The sequence below is a fragment of the Gopherus evgoodei genome, chromosome 3 (genome assembly GCF_007399415.2).
Source record: "Gopherus evgoodei ecotype Sinaloan lineage chromosome 3, rGopEvg1_v1.p, whole genome shotgun sequence".
Classification (NCBI taxonomy): Eukaryota; Metazoa; Chordata; order Testudines; family Testudinidae; genus Gopherus; species Gopherus evgoodei.
In genome coordinates, this window is record NC_044324.1 from 3,309,746 (window position 1) to 3,329,929 (window position 20,184).

The following is a 20,184-nucleotide window of genomic DNA, read 5'->3' on the forward strand; positions in this document are numbered from 1 at the left end:
ACTTGGGCCCTGTACTTATTCTGTTATTGTCTGGCATAAATATGCATTCAGCCACTATAAGGGACAATAATTCTGTCTGAAATTGTATAAATAAAGGCAAAACCTGATTAAAACTAAAATTAGGCAGGCTTGTGACCGAGTTTCCCACCTCACGTTCTCAGCACACCTCTTCCTCCCCATTAGCTTTGGAGCTGTTTGATTTCATTCTGGAAGAAACTGCAACATCTCCAGGATGCTTCTTAATTGGAGATATCATGTTTCAAAAGTCTGGTTCAAACGACTGCTAGTTTTGCCGCAGCTTCCATTTTTTTCCGTGTTTGAATGGGAATCATTTTAGAACAGCGGTTTTCAACCTCTGATCCATGGACCTTGGTCCGCAGATTAAGTCTAAGATTTCCAAAGGGGTCCATAGTTCCATTCAAATATTTGTAGAGGTCCCTGAATTAAAAAAAAGGTTGAAAATCACTGGTTTAGAATACCCATGACCTCTTTTCATGCACATGTATTACCACGCTAGAGCTGGAAGTGAAGGTGGATTTGTTGAGACAGGATCTGGAATTGCTGAGATGTGTGTTTGAAAAGGTAAGGACTCCTCCCATTCTATCCAGATGCAAATTCAGCACCTGCTTTTCCTGAAATCGCCTTCATTTGGGAACAATCCAGATTGCATTTGACAGAATGGATTTCATAGCTGGAATTTCTATTTTTATTAATCCACTCCTACATATGGAACTGTCAATCCCACATGAAGTTATACTGGGAATCTTCAACATTGAGCAGGAATCCACATGGGGACAAACCAACAGCAGTGGGAATAGTAGGCCCCATCCACAGGGCATGGGCCACTTTTCAGGGTGCGTGGACCCTACATCTGGATTAAAGGGGAGAGGACTCTATATTTCTCACAGGCAAAGCCCTTTACTTTGGACTTTAGTTGCAGGATCAAAACTTGCTCAATAAAATTAGCAGCGTGTTTTCCCAGGAATATGAATGAGGAGATCTGGAGAAGGAGCTCTAACACTATCACTTGATTGAAACTTTATGCCAGTGTTTCTCAAACAGGGGTCGCCGCTTCTGTAGGGAAAGCCCGTCAGGACGGGCCGGTGTGTTTACCTGCCCCGTCCGCAAGTCTGGCTGATTGTGGCTCCCGCTGGCTGCAGATCACTGCTCTGGGCCAATGGGAGCTGCTGGAAGCAGTGTAGGCCGAGGGACTTACTGGCCGCTGCTTCCAGTAGCTCTCATTGGCCTGGAGCAGTAATCCGCAGCCAGTGGGAGCCACGATCGGCCGGACCTGTGGATGGGGCAGGTAAACACACCAGCCCGGCCTGCCAGGGGCTTTCACTACAGAAGCAGCAACCCCTGTTTGAGAAACCCTGCTTTATGCAACTTCAATTTTATATTTCTGCGTATAGTGATAAACTGTGCAATGCACCTGACAAATCATGTGAAATCTGCAAACGATCTCCTTAACCACTAGTTGACGTATAATATACACTTGGAGTACCTAGTAGAAAAACAACTGCACTTCAGGGACATTATGCCCCAACTCTGTCTCAATCCTCCTCAATCTGGAATTGAAACGGTAACATTCCCCTTGTCTCTGACAGGTTGCCTGTTTGCAAACAGCCATTTGTGATGCTGAGCAGAATGGAGATTGTGTCCTTAAAGATGCCTGAGATAAATATGTTAGATTGCAAAACGCCCTACAGAAGTCCAAGGATGGGCTGGCATGCATGCTATGGGATTGCCACGAGCTGCTGAATGTCAGGTTGGTCCTGGATATTGAGATTGCTACATACAAGACATGGCGGGAAGGAGAAGAAAAGAGGCAGGCGCATAATACCTGTAGGTACTGTGTATAGTACTCAACATTTCAATGATCCCACTTTGTATTCAATGAGAATTCAATTATTTAATCATCAGCAGATATAGAACAAGTAATATTGCCATATACCAATACAGGACGTTGTATTGCTCCAAGATTATGTATGCTTGGATTTTCAAAGGCACCTAAGGGATTTTCATGCCCAACTCCCACTGAATTTCAAATGGAAGTGGGTGCCTAATTCACTTAGACACCTTTGAAAGTCCCAGCTGTAGAATATGTCTCGTAGTTAGATGAATTTCTAAAGAAGTTAGGTCTTATCTAATGCAGCTCCTTAGTAACATAGTTGGTTTATGGGATAATTTGTTTCTTTGTTTCCCCCCAAGAGGATATGTTCAATGCCTCATGGTCACTGAGTAAATACCAAATGAAGCAGACAGTGGATGTAGGCCCTGACCTGACCAAATGAGCCAAAAGACCTTTCAAATTCCTGTGCACAAAAAGCACGCTGACAAAGAGAACTGAAGAATGAGTTATTTAACCTGGGACTATTTCAGAAAAAATTCAGGATAAGAGCGGCAAAGTGGTGTCAGCATATAGAACATTCTATGCCATTATGTTATAATCTGAAGTGGAAGATGCAATGAAGCATATAGACCTTTGTAAAGTAGGAGGGGAGGACTGCCCCCCCATGTCCCATAGCAAGTGATGCCCCTGCTCACTAATATGAACTGAATTGACCTTGGGCAAAATATAAAGGTAAATGAGGACTAAAGATGCATGCTTCTCTGTAGTGCTTTTGAGAAAATGACACCGTATTGTTGACTATCTGGAGATTATGAAGTATCCCAATTCCAAATAGACTTTGTCTTGTGTCAAAGAGATTGGCACCTCCATAGAGAGTTGGGTGAATAACTCATCTGGCAGTTTGGTGGCAGCTCTGAAGAAATGAAAAAATGATATGTTCCATTTGAAATGAATCTGAAATTTTTGGTGAATTGAGAAGCTCTGTTTCAGAGTGAGGACTTGGACCTGGGTTTCTCACATGCCACTAAAGGGTATTAACTAGGTGGGTAAGGGTAACAAGGAAGGGGGCAGGGTAGTAGAAGCTGCAACACCACCACCATCTCCTCCTCCCTCTCTGTTTTAGACTAGATGAAACTATTTATGTCAAATTTCTGAATAGTTTCAGGTCAACAAAAATGCATTTTTCATTGAATAACCTATTTGTCTAGGGGAGGGATAACTCAGTGGTTTGAGCATTGGCCTGCTAAATCTAGAGTTGTGAGTTCAATCCTTGAGGGGGCCACTTAGGGATCTGGGGCAAAATCAGTACTTGTTCCTGCTAGTGAAGGCGGGGGGCTGCACTCAATGGCCTTTCAAGGTCCCTTTGAGTTCTAGGAGATAGGTATATCTCCAATTATTATTATAAAATTTGTTGTCGGCTCTTCCTGCATCTACCATAGTCAGTGTGTCCTGAAAAGACCTAAGAGTCATATAGGGGATAGCTTTAATTCTATGTAAATTCTTATGCATTGTTCCAGTAGTGCATTAGTCAACATGACTAACATCTGTCACATGTAGTTCGTTCTCTCTCTGCTTCTCTCCTCACCGGGGGATAATTGCAAGGTTTTGTTTTCAGAGGGGTTTGTCTGATAGAACTCCGTAATGAGAAGATTGACAAGTTGACAGGGCTGTGACAGGGAGATGATATGGATTTGAGGCAGAGATGCTTAGTGCAAAGCAATCTTTGAAGCCTGTCATCAAAGTAGGTGTGGGGAGAACCAATGGTTGGATTTCACAGAGGCTTTGTGAGACAACTTAATGGAAACTTTCTGTTCCCTTTCCAAAGGAACCACTGAATCTGCCAAGTCTCAAAGCAGGGAGTGTCGCACCAGAACTGTTACCTAGCAATAATGTTAATCAAGAAATGGCTGGGTATCCCTGATGTAATATTTTGGGGGAGACGGTCACAGCTGAAAAGGATCTTAATATCTGGATTCAATATTTGAAGCTAAATGACCATAGGAACACTCCAGTGTCTCAGGCCTTGTCTAAACTACCACTTACTTTGGTATAACTTATATCACTCAGGGGTGTGAATAATCCACCCCCCTGAGAGATGTAAGTTACACCGACTTAAGTGCCTGTGTGGACATGGCCTGAAATACTCATGGAGGTATTGTTATAGTGCTGACGGGAAAGTGCTCCCTTGTCAGCATGGAGCATTTTCACCAGACATGCTACAGTCGATGTAGCGCTTATAGTGTAAACTAGCCCTCAGTGGGAATAGTGTTTAGGCTCCAATTCAGCAAAGCACTTAAAACATTTTCCTAACTTTAAGCAAGGTTTAGAGTCCATCCCTATATAGCAACTCATGCTTAACTCCTATGGAACTCAAGCACATGCTTTCAGTTTAGCATGTACTCACGTTTTGCTGAATAAGGATGGAGTTAAGGAAATGTTTAAAAGCTCTGCTGAATCAAGACCAGTCTTACAGCCTGGGATTCACATCTCACCAATGAAGAGGAAAAAAATCATACATGTACTGTGGTTCTTCAGAGATGCTAGTCAGCAAGGATACAGAAGGCAAAATCAGAAAGGACATTAAAGAAAAGGGTGGCTTCAGAATTTTACCAGTTCTGAGCATATGAGGATAAATAAATAGACATAAAACACTATTAAAATGCGTCCTTCAAAAAAATGACCTTACAAAAACTTCAAAGGAGTAAAAATTTCGCACAGTGCTCAGGGCTTTGATCACATGACTTTAAGCCGACTTTTATGAGAAAGCAGTTAAAAACCTGAACGCTGCCTTCAGACGGCTCCTCTAATGTACCAGCAGAGCAATCGAAAATCAGAGTCACTTGTGGGCAAATGAGGAAGGAATCAAGTGTTGAACCATACACTGGGAACTTGCAGCTCAGAGTGGAAAATGCTGCAAGTGTTACACATGGAGAAAGATATAAGTAGGCTTGGAATGATTCAATTTTTATTGGTAAATGTCAATAAACATCGATTTCCCTGCGCGCACACACAGACTGATAAAAATATTTCCATCAATGATAATGAAAATATAGAGTTAGGTGAAGTAAGGAATATGCTATTTGAGAGCGTATTGGAGTTGGATGTAAGGATGTTTACTTGGTATAGTTTGACGTATGATGTGGACAGTTTGCGTTAATGGTTATAAAACTTTAACTTTTTGAATCTCAGTGAATAGGGTCATTAAATAATTGTCTGACCGTCATCTTCATGTCCCACAACTCTGAACATGTACATTGATAAAACTAGAAAAAATGCTTAAAATACATAAAATGACATGCATCCGCCGAAGTGGGTATTTACCTGCGAAAGCTCATGCTCCAATACATTTGTTAGTCTATAAAGTGCCACAGAACTCCTTGCCGCTAAAATACATAAGTTTATGCAACTGTGAAAATTTAAATGGATAAACATCTAAAAAAGCTTAGAAATAAACTTTAGGGATTGCAACTGCTTTGGAGGACAGGGTCAAAATTCAAAATGATCTGGACAAGTTGGAGAAATGGTCTGAGGTAAACAGGATGAAGTTCAATAAAGATAAATGCAAAGTGCTCCACTTAGGAAGGAACAATCAGTTTCACACATACAGAATGGGAAGAGACTGTCTAGGAAGGAGTATGGCAGAAAGAGATCTAGGGGTCATAGTGGACCACAAGCTTAATATGAGTCAACAGTGTGATACTGTTGCAAAAAAAGCAAACGTGATTCTGGGATGCATTAACAGGTGTGTTGTAAACAAGACACGAGAAGTCATTCTTCCGCTTTACTCTGCACTGGTTAGGCCTCAACTGGAATATTGTGTCCAGTTCTGGGCACCGCATTTCAAGAAAGATGTGGAGGAATTGGAGAGGGTCCAGAGAAGAGCAACAAGAATGATTAAAGGTCTTGAGAACGTGACCTATGAAGGAAGGTTGAAGGAATTGGGTTTGTTTAGTTTGGAAAAGAGAAGACTGAGAGGGGACCTGATAGCAGTTTTCAGGTATCTAAAAGGGTGTCATCAGGAGGAGGGAGAAAACTTGTTCACCTTAGCCTCCAATGATAGAACAAGAAGCAATGGGCTTAAACTGCAGCAAGGGAGATTTAGGTTGGACATTAGGAAAAAGTTCCTAACTGTCAGGGTAGTTAAACACTGGAATAGATTGCCTAGGGAAGTTGTGGAATCTCCATCACTGGAGATATTTAAGAGTAGGTTAGATAAATGTCTATCAGGGATGGTCTAGGCAGTATTTGGTCCTGCCATGAGGGCAGGGGACTGGACTCGATGACCTCTCGAGGTCCCTTCCAGTCCTAGAGTCTATGAGTCTATGAGTCTATAAACATCAATATTATCTGTTGAAATTATTAAAAACAATGGATGCTGCCAAGCCTAGATATGAGTTATGGGAGAAGAGACCTCAGCTCACTGAAGGTAGGGAATTGCGAACCTTTTTATCACTTTAGGTCTGGTTTGATGGCATGATACAGAGCTTGTTAGAGCTAAAGGCCAGATGATGTTTCGATTCAAAGCCCGGGTGGTAATATTTCTACCGATTGCACTCAATCTGTTTTCAAAGTCAACACCCAAAAGTCCTGTGCAACAATTGTGCCAAAACTCTAGTCAAAAAAACAAAGGTGTTTGTTTGTGAATTTTTCCCTTTCAAGTTACTGACATGAGCTTCGGCTCCTTAGGAATTCCCTTGATTATAATTACATTCAATACTTTTGAAGTTAATTTCATCCAGCTGATTAAATTTGTATAACAAGATCTACAGGACTGGAAAAATAATCACATTACCTAGATAGGATGTACAAACCTACTGAGCAGGGTTTTTCCTTAATAACACGTCTTCGTTGCCTATACACACGCCCATTGAAATGTTCAGAAAATTCAAAGTCCCTTTAAGGATTTTAATTGAATGACACAAACCCTCTCATTAAAGAAATTACAATAATTTAATGTCAAAGGGGTGTGGCACACAAAGCAAGGAAAAAAATTAGTTTCAGATGCAATTTTTCAACAGATTTAAAACTTTTCATTCCATTTTGTTTATCAAGTGTCTCCAGAAATCTCTTGCTTGAATTCTAGGATGGTGTCAGCCAAATTACATACAGATATTGGGACTGAAAAGGCACAATTTCTCCCTGACAACTGCCACCCAGACATGTAGTTTGACTATATATGCTTTGCTGAGTATGCCCAAAATGTTTTCATGTGTCCTGTGTTGCATCCATAGAGGTTTAAGAGCATGTGTGCTTATAACAGTCCATTCAATACCCAATACTACTCTTCTCCCATGAGTTGATCATTGTACTTTTTGCCAGAAGCTGGGAATAGGCAATGGAGGATGGATCACTTAATGATTCCCTGTTCTGTTCATTCCTTCTGGGGCACCTGGCATCGGCCACTGTCGGAAGACAGGATACTGGGCTAGATGGACCTTTGGGCTGACCCAATCTGGCTGTACTTGTATTTTAATATACTGTGCCTACTGGCAGGATCCAGCTGTTTGAGAGATCCTGAAAAATGGACCAGTAACGTAGACCAGAACCCTGTCATGGTATCAAGTATTGGGGTGGGGGAGTAGCCGTGTTAGTCTGTATCCACAAAAACAACAAGGAGTCTGGTGGCACCTTAAAGACTAACGAATTTATTTGGGCATAAGCTTTTATGAGTAAAAAACCTCAATTCTTCAGGAGCATCTGTCATGGTAGGCACTGCATTTGTCGAACACCTCGCACAATGGGATCTTGGTCCATGAATGGGACTCCTAGGAACTATAAGAATAAATAATAACAAGAACATTCTGCAGCCTGTTCTCTTATAGCATTAAGAGTGGTGAAACTCAGCTGTAAATAAGGAGTCCCTTGACTTGTTTGGCTAAACTATAATTAGACTTTAAGGAAGCAGAGTAATTAATTAAAATATAAGTCCTGCAAGTGAAGCTTGCAAGCAAAGCATATATTTTAATTTCACATTTATTTCATGTGTAATAGAATGTTTGCTCTGTTTAGCTTCTTTGTAAGCCATTTCTTGCTGCCAGGCAAATCAAACCCACAATCTATAAATTAATTTTATGCATCCCATGCAGCTCCTGAAACATATATAAGGTGAAGTTCCTTAACTCTATTCAAAGGAAAGCTCTTTCCTTCACTCTCTGCTCTTCTCTTCCACTTGACTGCTTTGCTGATACTGCTCCATTCTCACTCCAAGAAAGCCACCATGAATCGAATGTGTTTCTCATCTGGTTCCCTTGGTGGAAGAAGGTGCTTCTCTTCGGCTTCTGCCGTTTATGGCCTCAGTGGAGGTAGAACCAGCTCAGGCTCCATGTCCTGGCCTGCCGGAAGAAGTGAAAGCGGTGGCTTTGGCAGCACAAGTCTCTTTGAGCTGGGTAGAAGTCACAGAATTTCCTATGGTGGAGGTTATGGTCTTGGACACTGTGGTGCATATGGTGGTGGGGGGTACGGTTACGGTGCAGGCTATGGCAGTGGTGCGGGCTTTGGCAGCCATTTCGGTGTTGGCAGTGGTGCAGGTTATGGTAGCTGTGTAGGCTACGGCAGTGGAGGCTATAGAGGTTCCTCTGGCTTCGGAGGTTACTCCCCCTACCATTTCGGAAGCGGTGTACGTTACGGTGTCGGACATGCAGGTAGAAGTGACAGTATCCAAGGGGTGTGCATCCATCCGGAACTGTTGAAGCCTCTTTCTGTGGGGGTTGACCCAGAAGAACATAAAATACGAGCACATGAGAAGGAGCAGATAAAATGTCTCAATGACCAGTTCGCCTGCTTCATTGACAAGGTGAGAGTATAAAGTGCCTTTCTTTTCCTTGATACTAAAAAACAGAGATAAGATAGCTTCATCTTGGAGATCCAAGCTTCCCCAGAGGTCAGAGGTGTTCATCTTTGAAACATTTAGCTTGGCCTCTGATAGCCCATGAGGTATACGAAAAATTGATATTAGTATGATAGGTTAATTTAGTTGATATTCCTTTCCTTCCTAGACAGAGGAATATCCAGGAAGCCACAACATCTCTCAATGGTTCTCTGCTGAGAAAGAATCAATAGTAAAAAATTGATATATCGAATGCCACTCAGACATGCTGGTTATTGATAGCAGTATAAAATCCTAAGATAGAATAGGACCAGTGACAATTTCTATCAAAGCACAGTGTTTTAATGGTTTGTAACTAGGTATGTACCAATAGCCCTCATGGACACAGAAGGAATTTTATACTCTTAAATAGTATTTGTGCTATAATATGTGGAAATACACAGGGATTTAACTAAAACAAAGTAGTTCTCTTTCAACTTCCATGAATCTCACCCCTGTAAAGTTGATTTAATGTAGTTAGTTTGAAGTGGGATGCATAGCAAATTTCATATTCATTATTATTGTTAAGAATAAAATGAGCTGCATTAAAGTAACCTGAAAAGGAACAATAGCAACAACAAAAAAAAAGGATTTCTGCCTTTTTGCTTCTTTGTGACATATAGTGAAGAGGACCTAGGTTGTTGTGTTTTTCAGCTTCTTTTCTTTTCCATGATGAACATCAGCAATGTCAAATCTTCTCTCCCCTGGGGTGTTTTTGGGAACACTTTTTGAATGACTCAGTAAAGTGTAGGAGGAGCTTCTTCATTCCTATCATTGAAAATCAAGAGATGACTGAACCATGGTTTATAATAATCTTCACAGTGAGAAAATAATCTAGCAGAGAAAGGCAGAACTAGAACCGATGGCTGGAAGCCGCCACCAGACAAACTCACATTAGAAATCAGGCACCAATTTTTAACAGTGAGGGTGATTGGCCATTGGAGCAAACTATCACAGGAAGTAGTGGATTCTCCAACTCTCGATATCTTTAAATCAAGACTGGATGCCTTTTTGGAAGATACACCATAATCAGACACAAGTATTGAGCCCAATATAGGGATAAGTGGGTGAAATGCCATGGCCTGTGTTTTACAGGAGGTCAAATTGGATGTTCTAATGATCCACTTTGACTTTCAAATCCATGAATCTATGAAAAGGCTGAGTTGTTGCTTGCTTTACCAGGACCACTTTTCTCTGCAGGGCTTTATTTAAAGAGGCATTCCCCATAATCTTCTAAGCAGCGTGAATAAAAATCATTTCTTCTCTCAGGCCAGGTTTATGCCTATACTGGTATAGGTATGTTGCTCAGGGGTGTGAAAAAAACCTTTTATGTTGGTGGGAGAGCTTCTCCTGTTGACACAGCTACTGCCTCTTGTGGAGGTGGATTATCTACACCAAGAGGAAACGGTCTTCTGTCGCGTGACAGTGTCTTCACTTAAGCGCTATAGTGGCGCAGCTGTGCCAATGCAGTGTTTTAAGTGCAGCTCTGCCCTCAGTTTACGGGATTAAATGTCTTTCGGAGGCTTTAGAAGAGTTAAAACAATATTGCATATTTGGCTTTCAGGTCCGCTGCCTTGAGCAGCAGAACAAGGTGCTGGCAACCAAATGGGAACTCTTGCAGCAGCACACTGTACCACCAAGGAGAGACATTGTACCTATTTTCGAGAATTACATCTGCCAACTGAAGAAACAGCTGGAATGTTTGTTACATGACAGAGCGAGACTGGACGATGAAGAAAAGGCTGTCCAGGACTTGGTCCATGAGTACAAAAGCAAGTAAGTGAGACGATGAAGTGCATAAAAGCTGTATACTAGGGCTAAAGAACCATAGCGCGTGCTGGAAAGGAACAGAGAAAGCTACTCGCCCATGTTTCGATCAAGAAAATCTAAATCCCAAGCCCTCCTTTCCTGTCATGTTTCTGCATCCATGAACTATTCTCCTATATCAGAGCTACAGACTCATCTATGTCCACCTCATCTTCAGATTCTTAAAGCCATTCTTGACTTGAACTTTCACGGGTGCTGTCAACCCCACAAAAACTACAGCCTGTGTCATTTCCTTCCTATGCCTTCCTCCTTATTGTCACCTCATTCATCCTACCTCCCAGCAGGTATCTGGGTTGCAGGTATTGTTATTATTGTGCTGGAGCTGCTTAGAAGCCCCAGTTACAGACCGATACCCTATTCTGTTCAAACACAGAAGCTGGGAATGGGCGACAGGGGAGGGATCACGTGATGATTCCCTGTTCTGTTCATTCCCACTGAAGTACCTGGCATTGGCCACTGTCGGAAGACAGGATACTGGGCTAGATGGACCTTTGATCTGACCCAGTATGGCCATTCTTATGTTTTTATGTTCTTAAAAAGATGATTATTGCCCCAAGATCTTATCATCTAGGTGTCTCGGCTCTAGCTGCTCATTGTTCCACCAGTAAGGAACACCAGGCTCTTTAACTGGTTTTGTGATGGTTCTTTTAGTCTTTGCTTCTTGGTTGCTATGGGTGCAAATCACACCTGTGCAGAGGCCCTGCCTGTGATTTATGTCTTGTTTCAGGATTAAGGGGTTGAGGCCTTGGGAAATCCAGCATAAGCACTCAAACTAAAGTTTAAATGAGCCTCCCTGTATAAACTTACAAGGAAGTAGAAAGACACAGAGATGTTCAAACCCATGACAATGTGGGAGGCCACCTCACAGATTTATACAGCTTTCCATTTGTAAATGCTGAGCCTGATTCACTTTTGTGTTACTCTGGTTTGACATCAGTGTAACTACACTGAAATTAGTGAAGTAAGAGTATGTCTACAGTACTTGTCGAATTGGCGGGCAGCGATCGATCCAGCTGGGATCGATTTATCATGTCTAGTCTAAATGCGATAAATCGATCCCCAAGCACTCTCCCTTCGACTCCTGTACTCCAGCGCCACGAGAAGCGCAGGCAGAATCAATGGGAGAGTGGCAGCAGTGGACTTGCTGCGGTGAAGACACCACAATAAGTCAATCTAAGTACATCGACTTCAACGTAGCTGAAGTTGCGTAACTTAGATTGATCCCCTCCTCCCCCAGTGTAGACTGTTGAGAAACTGTAGGAATACGTTGAGGCAGGATCACTATTTTTGTCAGAAACAATAATATAAAAAAATGAGCAGGGTACAAAATTAATAGGGAACAGCTTTGTATCATTCTTCCTGTCTTTGCTAATGGCTTAGACGACAGAGTCAAACACTGGCTCTCCTTTCTTCTCATAGATATGAAGGGGAAATCAACAAACGCACGCATGCAGAGAATGAGTTTGTGGTGCTCAAGAAGGTAAGACAGGCTATGAAAGCATGAAACAAGACAAAATTAGCTGTTTTGGGCATTTCACTTTAAACTCGGTCCTAGACCAAATCCTCAACTAGTGGAAGTGGTTGTATTTCAATGGAATTATGCCAGTTTAAATCAGCCGAGTCACTGCTCTGCAACGGGGTTTAATAACATACTGAATGGAAAGGTTTTTGAAATCATTATACTTGAGGAAATAAATGGGCAAACTTTGCCCTGATGTTCTCCTCACAGCTCCGCTTGATGGAGGACAATTGGCATTGGGGTAGAAAAGGAAGCATATTTTAAGCATCAAGGGAAAACTATCTGTTTTTCTTGCTTGCTTCCACTTTAGAATCAGCAGATGAAAAATCATATTTTCAGTATTTGTTTTGGACAATCGCTAATCGGTATTGGGTTTTATTAAGTCACGTCTAGGCATACTTTAGTGTGGAGGGATGAACTATTAGATAACCTTTTGGGGACCTTTCCAGCCCTACATTTCTATGAACCATGTGACAGAGCTGGACTCTGGCCTTAAAGGGCCAACAGAGATTCCTCTTGAGGAGGGAAGTTCTTTGCTGCCATAAATTCAGAGCTGGCAGCTGTGTCAGCTTGTCCCTTCCCACGTCCTGGTATGATGGGGGAAAGAAGAGTGGGGGTGGTAGAGCAGAACTCAACAAGGAAGATTCTCTGACTGTGGTAGATGCCTAAGCAGTCAATGGGCTGCCCTAAATGATGCAGGGGCTTGGGTATCACCTAATCAGCTGCCATAACAACCCCCTGGTGGCATCCCCTGAGGAGCTCAAACACAGGGAAGAAAAGAGCCTGTAGTGCCTAGTTCTTATCTACACCAAAGACCCTTACATCATTCTGACAGTGTAAAAGGGCAATAATTTGGCAATGAAGTATATTTATACTCAATATAAGGCCTGTTTATATGGTCACATTGGATCTTTGTGCGACCAGGACAATATTGTTTGTAAAAAAAAAAATACCATCATCTTTCCATGGATTTGGAAGATATTTAGTTTTTTCCCTATAAGACGTCAGAGGGTCCTGAGGAAGCCTCACATCTGAGACTTCCTGCTCCAAAAGCCTGACCAGAAGACAACTGCGGGAGTTGCTATTGTTGCTATGTTTCTCAGTGTTTGGATCAATACCATTTCTGATTGCCTGGGGCTGCTTTTCAGGATGTGGACTGTGTCTTCATGACCAAAGAGGAGCTGGAGGCCAAGCTGTTGCAGCTAAGGCAGCACTTTGATTTCCTGAAATGCATCTTTATTGAGGTAGGTATTCTGCCCATTCTAGCCACTTGGAGATTGGTCCCAATGCAATATTAATCGATGACTTTTCTGAAACCGCAGTAAGGGTTGTTACAATGAAGCCTAATGTAGGCAAAATAATTTTCTTTATAAAATTTCTAACCCTGTGGCCTCTTCTAGAAAACATTATCAATCACTCTATATAGAAGATATTTCTTTATAAATAAGAATTATTATCTTAAAAAAGCCACATACTTTCAGACATGCATGGAGACAAAGGAACAGATGTCTTGCCTACATGGTTGGGAAATCGGGTTTATTTTTTCTTGAAAAATTTGGACTTTTCATTGAAACAGTGAGAACCAGACAACTTTCAGCAGAAACCAGTCAAACTGAAAAATTTTTGGAGAAAAAACTTCTGAAAACATTCAGATTTTCAGTGTTCTAACTGATATATATATGCGAAACAGCTACTTTCTGCTAAAAAAAAGTTTGTTTAGCCAGAAACCCAATTTTCCATCAGAAAAAGTTTTGTCTGAAAATATTCAACCAGCCCCAGCCTTGGACGTTGTGTCTTTGTTTACACTTATGCATAGTGAGTTTGAATCATAAGGGTACAATTTAAACCCAGTTTCCATTGACTTAAACTAAATGATGATACAAGGTGAGCAGTAGTAGCATTTCAGGCCCAGTGCCTCTGCCTTACAAAGCTCACAGTGTAAAGAATGGCAAAATAAATGGTACTTTTACTTTATAGTAGCGATATTGTTTTGTAAATCTCTACATTGGGATTTCTCCATCCTTCATCAGAAAGTCACAATGTGGCAAATAGGTTCCATCCACCAGTCCTCACACCCTGCAGTAGCTGGAAACAGAACAGCTACCGGGTAACTCAAGCCTTATGTCTGGGTTAAGGGAAAACTCTTTTCTTTACGGCTTTATTCAGAGTTTGGCCAAATAAATTAGGGGTATGCTTCTTGACAGAACACATGGGAGTGTGGATGAGGGGATCTGTATGTGAAGGGGCTGTAACGTTAAGACCTGACTGAGACTTTATGCAACTTTCAGGAGCAAGCTCAGCTAGATGGCCAACTCTGCGATACCGCCATTGTTTTGGAAATGGACAACAGCCGAGACCTGGACCTCAGTGGCATTATCCAGAGTGTTAAATGCTGTTATGAGGAAATCGCTCAAAAGAGCAAAGGAGAAGCTGAGACGTTCTACCAAACTAGAGTGAGTAATCACAAAGCTATAAAGTATGGAGATAAAGCTGTTATTTTGTCACTCTACCACTTCCACAAAATCATGAGCATGGGACAATTTCTTTCTTCTAAACGTATGATACACGCTGAAAAAACATCTTCGCTCTGCTCAGTTGCAGTGACGCGTCTTGTGAAGACATGATTCACATTGACCATCCACCTCTACAATCTGCTTAATAGCCAGAAGTGGGATATTTATGAAAAATAATCATAGAATCATAGAACATCAGGGTTAGAAGGGACCTCAGGAGGTCATCTAGTCCAACCCCCTGCTCAAAGCAGGACCAATCCCCCACTAAATCATTCCAGCCACAGCTTTGTCAAGCCTGACCTTAAAAACCTCTAAGGAAGGAAATTCCACCACCTCCCTAGGTAACCCATTCCAGTGTTTCACCACCCTCCAAGTGAAATAGTGTTTCCTAATATCCAACCTAAACCTCCCCCACTGCAACTTGAGACCATTACTCCTTATTCTGTCAGCGGGTACCACTAAGAACTGCATCTATCATTTTAGTACAAAGCAGTGATCGATAACTGGGATGCTCTTTCCCAACCTTGACATATCATTAAATATTATTATTATTATTATTATTTATTAAGTCCCAGTTATGGATCAAGACTCCACTATACGAACACATAACAAAAAGACAGTCCTGGTCTCAAAGAGTGTACAGACAAAGTTACTTACGTTTGGGCCTATCTATGAATTCCAGATGACGCCTTCCCTTGTTTACACTCATATCACAGCTGTGTATTTTCCCATGAGTAGAGATTTCTATGAGACCCAAAACAACTGCCGCCTGTCTTGGAATGGATGATGATTAATTTATAGCAATTACTTTGTTTCCGAATACTAGCTTGAGGAGCTGAGCACCAACAGAGGCAGATTCTCCGATGACCTGAAGAATATCCAGGGTGAAATAGCGGAGCTGAAACGGCTGATCCACAAACTGCAGGGCGAGACTGATAAAGTGAAGAAAGAGGTAGGATAGATTTGTTTGCTTTCTCCTGGACTGATTGCTCTTGCCTTGGTGTATAATTCACATCTGTTCAGAAGAACAGCACAAGATCTACAGGCCAGTTAAGTGCCAGTTCAGACTAATCCCTGATGGTTGACCCTCTGCACAGGAGTGAGTTTCAATGCTGGCAAGTCTATATGGGGCCAGGAATCAGCTGGCAGAATTCAGCATAACTCCATTGTCTTGAATGGAATTAAACCTGTTGACACAAGCAGAGGATCTAACCAATGGACTGTGTTCTAAAATCCAATAGCAATATGACTGGTATATATTCACCTGCTCTGTCAGCTATTTCAAACCTGAGCGTTACTTCCTTCCTTCCTTACCATTTACTTGTGATAGGTCATATAAGATGCTTGATGTTGTTTATTACTGGTATCTCAGAGGTGACCAGAGGGGCCTAACTGGGAATCGGAACACCATTGTTTCAGGCAGCGTGCTTAGCATCTTCAGGTTTCTGGTGCTGATGCTCACAGAATGTGACCTGAAAGCCGGCGTTGCATGAATGCTCAAGTTTGCAAGCTTAACATTGATGTTCATTGCTAGTAAAGCTTGATCTCACAAGAGTAGGCTGCAGACAAAAAAAGACAGATGGTGGAAGCACATCTGAAATGGATCTATTTTGATATTCAAATGGGCATTTAGAAAAGAGGTTTGCAGTATGGTCTTAACTCTGGTGAAGAGCGGCACAATGACCCTTTGGTTTCCCCCTCTCACCCCTTCACAGATTGCCTGTCTGCAGACGGCCATTGCTGACGCTGAGCATCGAGGCGACTGCGCCCTCAAAGACGCCAGAGAGAAGCATATTGATTTGCAGAACGCCTTGCAGAAGGCCAAGGACAAACTGGCCTGCATGCTGCGGGACTACCACGAGCTACTCAACGTCAAGCTGGCCTTGGATATTGAGATAGCTACATACAGAACACTGCTGGAAGGAGAAGAAACCAGGTAAGTACATCATATGTTTTGTAGCACGGTAACATTTCAAGTAGCCCCAGTAGTGTTTGATGGGAACAAAGTTAATATAATCAGTAAGAAAGAAAATGAATAATATTGCAACATCCGGATTCAGGCCACTATCTGATTTATGGAGGAAGAGTGTGTCTAAGAGAAGGAGATGAGTTCTTTAAAGATAGTCGGGGTAAAATTTTCAACAGCATCTAAGCGATTAAGGAGCTTAAGACCTGTTTTCAAAAGTGAGGTAGGCACTTAAGAGTCTAAGTCCTGTTGACTTTCAATGACCCGTAGGCTCCTAAGGCTGGAATTTTCAAAGGAGCTTTAAAGACTTGAGGCACCCAATTCCCACTGAATTTCAATGGGATTTTTGTGCCTAAATACCTGGAAGTCCTTGGAAAATCCCAATCTAGGTCACTTTTGAAAATAGGATTTAAGATCCCTAATTATCCAGGCACATTTGAAAATTTACCTGAGGTCTCATTGGCTACAAGTTTCTAAATGCATATGAGGTCATGTATCTATATTGTTTTTCTTTGCTTAACAGGATATGCACAGGGAACCCCACGAATGTCGGTAAGTAAACTGAGGATTCACCTTGTTTTTGTAGAAGTCATGTCAGATTTCTGTAAGAGCTTCAAAGCTGCTGTTTAAGTGACTGAACATCTCTTTTTCTCCCAGCTGTGGTCAGCGGTGGCCATACCATCGGGGATTGCAGAGCCGGCTTTGGAAGTGTTTGTGGACCTCTAAAGGGAGGATTCAGCCATGGAATTGGAATGTTTGCCTCCAGTGACGGATTCAGCTCCAGAAGTGCAGAAGGCATCTCCAGGATGGGAGGTGGCTATGGCACAAGGAGTGCCGTCAGCTCTTCAGGAAGGGGATATAGTTCTGGAGGACTAGGTAGTGGAGGAATTGGGTATGGTTTGGGAGGATTCAGCTCTGGAAGTGCGGGATACAGCTACAGACGTGTGCTCAGCGATGGATTTTCAAGTTCAGGGGGTGCTGGCGCTCACATGGGTGGAGTGAGCAGCTCAGGGAGTGCAGGAGGCGGAGGTGATGTGGGATACCATTCCTCGGGCGGAGTCAGTTCTGCAGGTGGAGTTTGCAGCTCTGGAGATGTAGCCTCCTCTGGAGATGCAGTAGGGAGCTCTGGCAGTGCAAGTGGGCTTCATTCTTCAGTGGAACATTATAGCTCTGGAGGGGTAGGAAGCTCTGGGGGTGGAGTTTATAGCAGCGGAGGTGTAGGCAGCAGTGGAAGTGGAGGAGCATACAGCTCGGGTACGCGCATGGTATCAGTCAGCTCTTCAAGCAGAAGGATCATCCGATAAAAGTTCAAACGCAAAAGTCTCCTTCGCTGGAATGAAAAATATTTCCTGCCTTCTGACAGCCACATGAATCACAAAATCTGTCAATGACAATAACCACACGTTAAAGAAAAACCTGTGTCCAATGCAATTCGTATGATTAGAAACCACATTCTTCTAAATGCCCCTTTTCGAGAAGCTTTACGCGGTGCTAGTCCTAGAGGATTATACTATCTTTTTCGTTCAGTGAGTCTGTGGCTGTCTATAGGCATTATCTTGGCTATTAAATCAGGCTCCTTTGCCTGATAATTTTGCCCTTCTCCCTCTGGGTTTTCTTGCATTAGCTACAATGGGGATCACAAAGCATTAGGACCCAGAATTTTCCTCATCCTATGGTGAAGCATTTCAGACGGGGAAGCATTAACCATTCGAGATCAGACTGCAGATATCACTTAGCTTCTCTTAGGACATCAGGAAGCAGTTTTGTGTTGCTTTTTTTTTTTTTGGTGAGGGTTAGCTGGTTTTGATCAGTTTGTATAATCACTGCCATTCCATTTGCTGCATCCACTCAGTGACCTTTGCTAAAACTCAGTGTAATTACACCAGAGATAAGCATCTGTCTGATTCATCCGCAGTTAAACGTCTGCGTTGTTATTCCTGTGTGTATATTGGCTGGAAAGGTCTTGTGCTTTTTCTGTATATACAATTGGAACACCGCTGACTGTCCTCGGCTTATAATTGAGCACTCTAAACGCTCTACTGTATCTCCAATAAACTGAATGCATAATTCAAGCTTTGTTTCTGAAGGGTTGTTTTTTCTCTCCCTCTGAGGTTTCAAAGAGGCCCTGGAGGTTTTTCGCCTTCCTCTGCAGCATGGGGCACTTGCTGGAGGATTCTCTGCACCTTGAGGTCTTTAAATCACGATTTGAGGACTGCAATAACTCAGACCTAGGTTAGGGGTTTGTTACAGGAGTGGGTGGGTGAGATTCTGTGGCCTGCTTTGTGCAGGAGGTCAGACTAGATGATCATAATGGTCCCTTCTGACCTTAAAGTCTAAAGTCTGTGAGTCTAATAGATGCTCAGGACCAAACAGCAAATCCCAAATGGGTCTGTGGCAAGGCTGGAGTAAAACCCCTTTGAAAGCTCTGCTAAAATGCTGGCTAAGCCCTGCTTTCTGGTAGAGAGGCCAGGTGTGGGGACCCAGGCAATCAGCAGCGAGCCCAGCTGCAGGACCTAATGAGGGCTGGCTCACTGCATTAAGAGCTGGGCTGAGGTCAGGCGGGGCTATAAAAGCTGTGGGGAAAGCTCAGTCAGGAGGGGATAGGAAGGTTGCGTCTCTGTCTCCTCGCTGAAGGAAAGGAGTCTCATGGGCCAGGAGACCTTGGGAAGTGTCTGACTGGGGATAGCTGTTGGGGGAAGACAGGGGACTACACTGTTGCACTGTAAATAAAGACACACGGATGAAGCACTGAAGAAGGCGTGAGGGCTCTTTTTTTAACCAGCTGGCACAGGCACAAGAGGGTGGAAACCTGAGCAGACCCTGTGATGTGGTCATTTTGTAACTAGGGGATAAAATTTTCAAGAGCACCTGTATGGTAAGGAGTCTGACTTTCAGCGAGACTTTGGAGAAGATTTTCAGAGGCACCCATTAAAAGCTAATGGGAGTTAGAGGTCTCTTAGAAAATCTCCCTTGAGATCCTACAGCCCAGATCCACAAGGGAACTTAGATGTTGCAAAGCCTAACTTTTCAGTGCCTAGAAAATCACTGGAACCACATGATCCACAAAGCCTGAGCGAGGTGCCCAGCTCCCTATACAATGAATGAGCTAGGCACCTAGAAACGGGAGCCACAGAAGCCAGTATACTAGGTTGGGAGTTGCCTAGGCTAACCAACAAGTGATGCTGACCAGAGGGGTATGTCCTAAGCCCTGCCCCTCTGTCAGAGATAGGCGCTTATGTCCAGGCTGCAAGGAGCCTGGAATCAGGCATCTAAGCCATTTCTTGCAAGATAGAGTTAGGCACTTGCTCAATTCCACACAAAACAGAGGGGAGTTTGGGTGGGTGGGGGGCTTCCCGTTAGCCCAGTGGTTAGGATACTCAGCTGGGATGTGGGAGAGCCTGATTCAAGTCTGCCTTCTGCCTGATGAGGAGAAAGGATTTGTGGAGGGATCTAGAGCCTGTCAGAGAGGTTAGGCTTTGGGATATTCTGAACTGGGTGCTTCTCAATCTCACCTGTTGAAGCTGTTCTGCTTTAATTTAATCATTAACGAGGCCAGAAAATGAGTGAGAACAACTCCATATAGCCTGGGGAAGAGCCCTCTTCCAATGCCTTCTCTTCAACAAGCAGAGATGACCCATGCCT

The 20,184-nt window shown here is 42.8% G+C and overlaps 1 protein-coding gene across 1 annotated transcript; it reads left to right on the forward strand.

Moving 5' to 3' along the window:
- Positions 1–8,069: 8,069 nt before the first annotated feature.
- Positions 8,070–17,846, forward strand: LOC115647755 (keratin, type II cytoskeletal 4-like). Its single transcript, XM_030554526.1, has 9 exons — positions 8,070–8,645; positions 10,282–10,493; positions 11,964–12,024; positions 13,212–13,307; positions 14,352–14,516; positions 15,403–15,528; positions 16,292–16,512; positions 17,066–17,094; positions 17,200–17,846. The coding sequence occupies exons 1-9, from the start codon at positions 8,070–8,072 to the stop codon at positions 17,844–17,846; spliced, it is 2,133 nt and encodes a 710-aa protein (XP_030410386.1).
- The last annotated feature ends 2,338 nt before the right edge of the window (positions 17,847–20,184 follow it).